The 8,728-nt window shown below is 46.4% G+C and overlaps 1 protein-coding gene across 1 annotated transcript in view; it reads left to right on the top strand.

Annotated features, from left to right (window-relative positions):
- The window catches only part of Pigu (phosphatidylinositol glycan anchor biosynthesis class U), a 79,802-nt gene that overhangs the window by 58,302 nt on the left and 12,772 nt on the right, over positions 1-8,728 (top strand). The window contains exons 10-11 of the mRNA XM_038330908.2: positions 610-734; positions 6,436-6,578. Coding sequence (XP_038186836.1) covers positions 610-734; positions 6,436-6,578 — 268 coding nt within the window. The remainder of the gene's footprint in view (positions 1-609; positions 735-6,435; positions 6,579-8,728) is intronic.

Consider the following 8,728-nt stretch of genomic DNA (forward strand, 5'->3'; position numbering starts at 1 on the left):
GAGAGAGAGAGAGAGAGAGAGAGAGAGAGGGAGAGGGAGAGGGAGAGAGGGAGAGAGAATATTATCCTGGCCCCTGAAGAGCTAAAGATGCTGCATGTAACTTTCAGTTCTCTTTCTCTTTCTGGATGCTAAGGGTGTACATATTGCTCTGACCAAATTGTCAGTGAGCAAGCCTTCAGCTACCAGGCACTACCTGTTTTGGGACCTGTTGACAAGAGCCTTTGCTGGGAGAGAATGCCTGATTTCTCTAATAAGCAGTCATTTAGGCTACTAATAAGAAATGCTGACTTAATTTGCTTTCTTGCTTTGGTTCCTGGGGGCCAGGCCCAAAGCTGGTAGATAAGAGGTGGCTATTGATGGGCAGTATCCCTGTAAAATGGTTTGCTGCTGTTTGTCTTTCTTGCCACCTCTGGGAATTTCTTGATCTCTGCATGTTTCTGCTCTGCTAGTGGGGCCTGGCCACCCATGCGTTGTGAATAGTAAGGCAGCCTTTGCCACAGTTCCCCTAGGGAGTACTTTTGGTTTGTGGAATGGGGTCAGGAGTCTATAAGAGTTGGACTGGTCCCTGGCTAACCAGTCTGCATGTTTGTCTTCCCTGCCCTGCTCCAGGGAGCACCCCATCTTCTTCATGTTCATCCAGATTGCCATAATCTCCATCTTCAAGTCCTATCCAACTGTGGGAGATGTGGCCCTCTACATGGCTTTCTTCCCTGTGTGGAACCATCTTTACAGATGTGAGTAGTTCGACTCTCTTCATGGGGTGCCTTCCAGTTAATCCAACTCTTGGGCAAAGCAGCTGGGAGGAGGGAGCTGATGAGCACTTACTGGGTGCCTGCTGTGCCGGCAGGCAGCGCTGAGAGAGAGGCAGTGTGTCCCTGCGCCCCTGGTGCTGAGAGAGAGAGAGAGAGAGAGAGAGAGAGAGAGAGAGAGAGAGAGGCAGTGTGTGCGCGGGTGCCCCTGTGCCCCCCGTGCTGAGAGAGAGGCGGTGTGTGTGTGCGTGCGCGCGTGCCCCTGCACCCCCGGTGCTGAGAGAGAGGCGGTGTGTGTGCGCGTGCCCCTGCGCCCCCCCCCCCCCCCCCGTGCTGAGAGAGAGGCAGTGTGTGCTCACGCCCCCTGTGCCCCGGTGCTGAGAGCAGCGCTGAAAATACAGGTAACTGCCATTTGAGAGCCCTTGACGCTGCACCCGGCCGTTGTCAGTCATTAGCTCATTTGGTCTCTGCCTCAGCCTTTGAGGTAAGAATCTCTTTTATACAGATGAGAAAAGTGAGGTGCAGAAAGGCAGAGCCACTTGTTGAAGGCTCTGTGACTGCTGTGGAAGACTAGGATTGACCTAGCTCTGGGAGCCTTGCCTTGATTTCTGTAATGATGACCATGTCCAATGCGTATTCCGATAGAGTGGCTACTAATATACAGAGACTGATTTTTTTTGTTTTCTCCCTTACTCCCAGCTTTCTGAAATAGGGTCTCAAATAACCCAAACTGGCCTTGAGCTCACTGTGTAGCAGAAGATGACCTTGAACTCCTAATCCTCCTGCCTTTACCTCTCAGATCTGGGATTCCAGGGGGATCCTTCCATGCACAGATTTTGTTCTTTGTTGTTTGAGACACAGCCTAGACTGTAGCCCTGGCTAGTCTGAAACTCACTGTGTAGCCTAGGCTGTCCTCAGGTTAGAAGCAGTCACCTGTTTTAGCTTCCTGAAGAATCCTGAGATTACAGAGTGAGTCATGGTGCCAGCAGAAACCAGCATTTTCATTTAAATTTAAGTGTAGGACGCCACATATGGTCAGACTTCCTATTGGACAAGGTGCAACTGTAGCCTCAGGTTTTGAACACCTGTTTTTCTCCTTCCTACGAAGACCCTTCTCAGTTCTACCCATCTCAGAAGATGGCTTAGAAGTGTTCTGTGTCCCTTAAGCCTCCAATCTTTCTCTCGTTTGGGCCCTTACTCCCCCCTCCCTTGGTAGTTCTTTTCAGGGTCTGGAGGCTCCCTCGGGGCAGATATTCTTTGCCTCTGTGTTTCTATCATCCGCCATGGATTCCGGCACAAAACTATCAGCAAACACCTGTGGAAGGGCTTTTGAAGGCTGTCCTTGAAGGAAGCAGATCCCAGTTACCCTACCGGTTCTCTGTGTTCCAAAGGGAGGGGAGCTGTGATAAACAGCCAAGTGTCAGAAATGAACTCCAAGTGCAAGCTAGTTTTGTTGTTGTTTTGGGGTTGTCTGGGTGTGAAGCAGGAAGTGAAACTGACCAGCTGCAGGCAGGAAACCTCCCTGCAAGTGTAAAGGTAAACAGCTAAGTGGGCAGGGCAAGCCCAGGCCAGGTGTGACTCTTGGGCCTGGTGGTGTGGTGACCAGTCTGAGATGAGAGGCAGCATCATCCGCTCATGACATCCTCATTTCACAGATGAGAGTCACCCAGGGGTGAATCATGAAGCAAATCAGAGTATATGGGCATGCCTTGGTCTGTGGGAGGGTAGGGCTTCAGACACTGGTCTTTCCCTCTCTGAAACAGGTTGTTTGCCTTAGCTGTCAACCCTGCACAGAATATTGTCCCTTCTCAGAGGTGTTATACAGCAATCTAACATTGCTGAACTCGGTCTGTCGACTGACTAGAGCCTGAGTCTGTGTCCCGACTTCCTGGCCAGCTGTTTCAGCCTTTCTGAGCCTCTGACTTTTCCATTCCTCAGCTGAAGAGAGCATCCTGGTGTGGGTCCTTAAGCCCAACACTTCAAAAGCTGAGGTGGGAGGATAGCAAGTTTGAGTTTAGCCAGAGCTATATAAGGGAATTCCAGGCTACATAGGAGACCCCTCTTTCTCTCTCTCAAAAAGTATCTTTCATGGGTATTTTTAAGTCTGGGGAGGAAATACTTTAATAGTAATGAGTTATCAGTAATAATTAGCCAGGGCTACCCTGCACATTCTCACCATCAAAGCTTTAGACTTAGACGTCAGAGACATTGAAATAAATATATATTTTTTAATACGTGAAATAAATTGTTTTATGCCCACAGGGATGATAAAGCAAAGAAGGAGGAGGGAGTTTCCAGAAACCTGGATGATCTAATAGACTCTTAAGTAAAGACTGTTGCTTATTGGTTGGGCAAGGAGTTTAGAGACACAGCTTACCTGGAGTTCCTGTTCAGAGTAGTAGCTGTCAGCTTTGCCCTGTACAGGGACTGCTCATGTTTGGAGCACCTGTTTGGGGCTTGTCATCTGTGAGTTATTATACTCACTTATGAGTGTCTTCTGGGCTTTGGGACCTCTGACTAGACTTTGTCTATTCAGGTTTTGTGAAGTCTTTTGTCCTAGTCAAATATAGGTAATGTTATAGGGTCCCATTGAAACACTAGCTGCAGTACTGATCTCCCTGATCCTACCTCACCTATTTTCTTGTATTGGCCAGTGGGGAAAATAGAACAGGTCCTGCCCCAGGTAGAACTCTCGACCACACCAGGTGGTGTTGGCACACGCCTTTAATTCTAGGACTTGGGAGGCAGAGGCAGGTGGATCTCCGAGTTCCAGATCAGCCAGGGCTACACAGAGAAACTGTGTGTTGATAAAAACGAACAACAGCAACAAATAAATAAATAAACCTCGGTCACTGGCTTCTGTAGCCTTGGGTTAGGATGAGTCATGCAAATGCATACTTGTGGTGTTAGAGAACGGCCTGCTGGCAGAGTTGGTGCCAGCCTCAGTGATCCAGATGCAAAGCCAGCCACTACAGGGCTGGAGTTGAACGTGTGCTGTATTCTTTTTTTTTTTTAATTAATTATTGAATAAAGGTAAAAGAATGTTGACTAATATACAATAAATTAAAAGCATTATGCTGTAAGTTCTCATTTATCTAGCATGTAATTTAAGAAAAAAAATCTCTTTGACCTTTGAAACCACCTAATTCCCTCTATGACCCTCCTAATGAGACCAGATACTTTAAGTGACATTTTATTTCTGAATGCCTGAGGCTCAAGGGGAAAGGGCCTTGTCAGAAGTTCCTGTTCTTCAGTGTGGTGCCACAGATTGGATAAGCGGCCCCGTGAATGTCTGAGGAACTTGACTCCATCTGACCTAGCAGGTCTGATGAAAGGTGTAGGCCTTGGTCATCTCTGACACCTCTGGGTGCCTGGAACAAGCTGTCCTGTGCCCCAGGTCCCCAGTTCCATCTGCTCTGGCATAGAGCTTTAATCTCCCAGCCTTCCAGCCAGCAAGAGTGAGTAGCAGTTCCCTGTTCCTTCAAAGGTCACCACTGGCCTGAATCCAACTGGACGCTAGCGAAGGTCTTCCAAGCACATTGAAAAAGTCTTTGCAGCCCAGAGGCTGCATTCATAACCTCTTTCATTTTTGTACCCAGTGTCTTTCCTGTCACCCCATTGGAGCCTTTATCTCTGACTGGGTCACAGTGCCAAGAACCACTTGGGCTACCAGGCCCTACAAGTTTTATTCTAGAAATAATACATGTGCTTGTCAGTCAAGGTATTTATAGAGGATGAGAAAGTACCACTGAGAACTGAAATTTAGAATCGCAGAGTGGAGGAGTAAGCAGATCCGTTCTCCTGTCTTCAGTCTGTGATGCTGCTTGATGATAACAATATAATAACGCATGGTATAAACATTGCTTTCCCTGGGCTCCCTATTCCTGAGAGAGGAAGAGTCACAAGCTTTCCTGGCAGGTTTCAGGAGACCTGAATCAGGCTTTGGCTTGTCGGTGTTGACCATCTGGACTGTGGAAATTCCAGACTGGAAAAGGCAATTGTTCAGGCCTCAGGCTAGTGTCCAAATTATGGGATTTCCTAGACCACTAACATTTGAAAAACGTTTTTTAAAACTTTTTATTTGGTGGTTGATGAAACAGTCAGCTATCAGTACTTGTCTCCATCTTAAATGACTTGTGTTGATTCAAGACTGGGTCTCTCAGTGTACCTCCAGTTGTCGGAGCTCACTGTGTAGACCAGGCTGCCTCCGCCTCCTGAGTGCTGGATTAAAGGGGTTACCGCCACATCCGGCTAAAATGACTTTTTAAATACTAATAATAGCAAAAGAAGTTTCTGACCCTTCTTTATAAAGAGTGAAGTATAGCTGGGCATGATGATGTATATTTGGAAGGTGGAGGCAGAAGGAGCAGGCGTTTAAGACTGCCTTATCCTAGGCTACATATCAAGTTGAAGGCCATTCTGGCTATATGAGTTCCTGTTTCAAAAAACAAAATCAACCAAGCAAACACTTAGCTTTAAAAATAAATTCAAACTACTTTGTCCTGTTTGTCCACATATTAGTGGTGATTCTATGGCAGACTGTCAGAGTCCATATTCAGTTACCCAGGAGACGTACAAAACCTTTGCCTGGGCTGTACCTTAGGACTGATTTCATCTTGGTGGGGCTCTCCTGTTATTTGCAGCTAGAGCATAGAATTATGTTATCTAGTCCCCTTTCAATGTATGAGATTCTGTACAATGTATAATGTTTCTACCCAGTGGTTGTAGAACTGAGACACATGACCTGGGATTGTCTTCATTTTGTAAATTTCCAATTTTCTGGGCATGATGGCACACACCATTAATTCCAGCACTTGAAAGGTAGAGGCAAGCAGATCCCTGGTTCAACCCCAGCCAGGATAAAACTTGAGGGGCCTGATTGCCCAAGTAGTTCCTAGTTCTATGATCCCAGTCAGAGACAGGCCATCCAGGGCTACATAGTGAGACCTTATCTTTAAAAAGAAAAGAAAAGAAAACTGGCTTCCTGTGAGTCTGAACCAGTGAGGAAGTAGGAACAACACAAAATGCTCATATGCATAAAATAAAGTAAGTTAATTTAAAAATGTGGCCTGTTGTGGTATGCACCCAACATTTGGGAGGTAGAAGCAGGAGTATCAGGGGTTCAAAGTCATCTTTAGCTAGTTTGAGGCCAGCCTGTGCTACATGAGACCTTGGTTTGGGAGGATAGGAAAAGAGATTTGTAAGTCATCTAAGGAAGAGTAAGGGTCATTTAAAGAGCAATACAAGCACATGAGACAGTGCATTTTTACCCTGTGTGGGCCATGGTTCCAAGCAGATCCACTGTGGAACTCTAATCATGCCGGTTCGTGCCCCATTCTCATCCATGAGACACATGTAGTAACCCAAGTGATGAGATTGGAGAGTAAAAGACCAGTGTCTTCATGAAATGGCCTCACTGTTATGCCTGAAAGCATCACAGGATTGCTGGTTGTGGCTAGTTTTTAGGCAGACAAGCCTGCAGGGGAAAAAGTCTCCAAATAGAGATTTCCAGTGGTTATGGGCATGGGGAGCCATTGGCCTGGGTCTGAGGTTTGCCTCCTAACACGGTATTTCTGGGAGTGCTCTGCCTTCGAGCCATGTGAGCTGCTCCCTGTCCTGTGTGGCTATGACAGCAAAAGGAGGTTGTCAGAGGAGTGCTGGGCTAACTGACCATCTGTCTTTGCAGTCCTACGGAACATCTTCGTCCTTACCTGCATCATCATCGTCTGCTCTCTTCTCTTCCCTGTCCTGTGGCATCTATGGATTTATGCAGGAAGTGCCAACTCTAATTTCTTTTATGCCATCACACTGACCTTCAACGTTGGGCAGGTAAGAGTTGAGGATAGCACAAAGTCAGGGGTTCATTTGAGTCAGCTGAGACCCTGTTCCCATCCTCTAGTTTTGAATCTGCAGTGGGGAGAGCTCCTCTGTATTGGGTAGAAGGGATGGGGAAGCAAGCAGTGTCAAACTGCATCTGTTGTGCATGTATTGGGTACCACACTGAGTGCTGCTCCACTGGATCCTTACAGCAAATCTAGACCAAGTGCTGTCCATAGTTTACAGATGAGGGACTGCGGCTCTGCACTCAGGGTCAGTGGAGTCAAGAAATAAATCCAGGTGAGGCATAACTTCAGAGGCACTTGCTCTTAAAACTGCCTGTTGGCACTGTCAGTAGGCACATCAAGTGAAGTGTGGTGAGGAGGTCAAGGCGAGCAGACTTGTGGATTTGATGACTGCAGAAGCCAAGGCAGGGAGATGGATTGGCTGTTGGGTGAGCAGTAGAACAGCAGTGTCTTACATAGTCCAGGTTGGCTTCAAAGTTACTGTGTAGCCAACAATGACCTTGATGTTCTGATCGTCCTGCGTTTTCACCACTCCTGATTTATGCAGTGCTGGAGATAGAACTCAGGCCTTCCCGGATGTTCAGCAAGCATTTTTTTTTAACAACTGAGCTACATCCCTAGCCTTTGGTTTTGTTTTGCTCTAAAAGCAGTTTTTGTTTTTGTTTTTGTTTTTCGAGACAGGGTTTCTCTGTAGCTTTGGAGCCTGTCCTAACACTAGCTCTTGTAGACAGGATGAATGACCTTGAACTCACAGAGATCCGGGATTAAAGGCGTGTGCCACCACTGCCCGGCAAGAATTTTTTAAATGTACATTCGTGTTTTTTCCTGCATATATATATTGTGAGAGGATGTTGGATTCCCTGGAATTGGAGTTGTGAGCTTTCATGTGGGTGCTGGAGACTGAACTAAGGTTCAATGAAGAGCAGCCAGTGCTTTTAACCACTGATCCATCTCTCTAGCCCCAAGCCTCTATTGTTTAATTTGTAAAAGGATTCCTAAGTCTCACTCCTAAAGATCTTGGTTCAATATGAAAAACAAATTCAGAGGCTTGTACTTTTAACTAGCTCTCTTGGAGGTCTGGAAAGCCCTTTTTGAACTCATCCATCCTTCCTAAAGTTCTCTTGTTCAGTCTGCCATCCTCTTTTATGTTAGACTCTGCCCTCATAGTTGAAGCCTTAAAAGAATCAGTTGTACTATTGATCACTTTAGTGCCATTGGCATAGGCAGGTATCCCCTGAATAGTGAATGGGTTGGAGGCAGAGCTGTTTGGAAAGACTAATGGTATCAAGAGAATAGGCTCAAGGAGCTTCTTGTCTCCAGGGTTAGTAGTTTGGGCAGGAGTTTAGCTTTTGCCAGTGAGTTGCTGAGACTGGTGTTTCCTGTGTGGATGTCGCTGGAGGATTTACATCCAACCCGCCCACCTTTGGTGTATGAACAGTAAGAGAGGTCTCAGCCCTAGTGGTGGTTTCTGATGGTAAATGAGCAGCATCTCTACTGTGTCCTAAAGGGCCGAAATCTACAGGATTCATTGTAGTGTCTAAAATAACCCTTTTGCTTACCAGAACTCCGTCCTTTTGCATATATCCCAGGGCTTGCATGTGATGATCTTGGACCTGCCTCGGCCTCTAGGGAGGTTGGTGAACTCCAAAGAAATATTCCTAGCCGGGCGGTGGTGGCGCACGCCTTTAATCCCAGCACTCGGGAGGCAGAGGCAGGCGGATCTCTGTGAGTTCGAGGCCAGCCTGGTCTACAAGAGCTAGTTCCAGGACAGGCTCTAAAAAAGCTGCAGAGAAACCCTGTCCCGAAAAACCAAAAAAAAAAAAAAAAAAAAAAAAAAATTCCTCAGTCTTGACTCTCTAGTTTTGCTCAAGAAATGAAATTGGCAGTGTTTATGAGGCATCTATGACAGGAAGGCTTCTTAATACCGGGAGATGGTTTGCAACTCATCAGGTGCCATCAAAAGCAAGAGAAACTTAATTATTGTAAAAGAGGGACTTGGGTTGGACTAGAGACCAAAGACAGTAGGATGAAGTATATTGGTAGCTGAACTGCAGAGAGCAACCAAGTTCTTGGCGTCATTTCTTACCTTTAAAGGTTTTTTTTTTCTTTTTGTTTGTTTGTTTGTTTTTGGTTTTT

The sequence above is a fragment of the Arvicola amphibius genome, chromosome 5, assembly GCF_903992535.2.
Source record: "Arvicola amphibius chromosome 5, mArvAmp1.2, whole genome shotgun sequence".
Taxonomy (NCBI): domain Eukaryota; kingdom Metazoa; phylum Chordata; class Mammalia; order Rodentia; family Cricetidae; genus Arvicola; species Arvicola amphibius.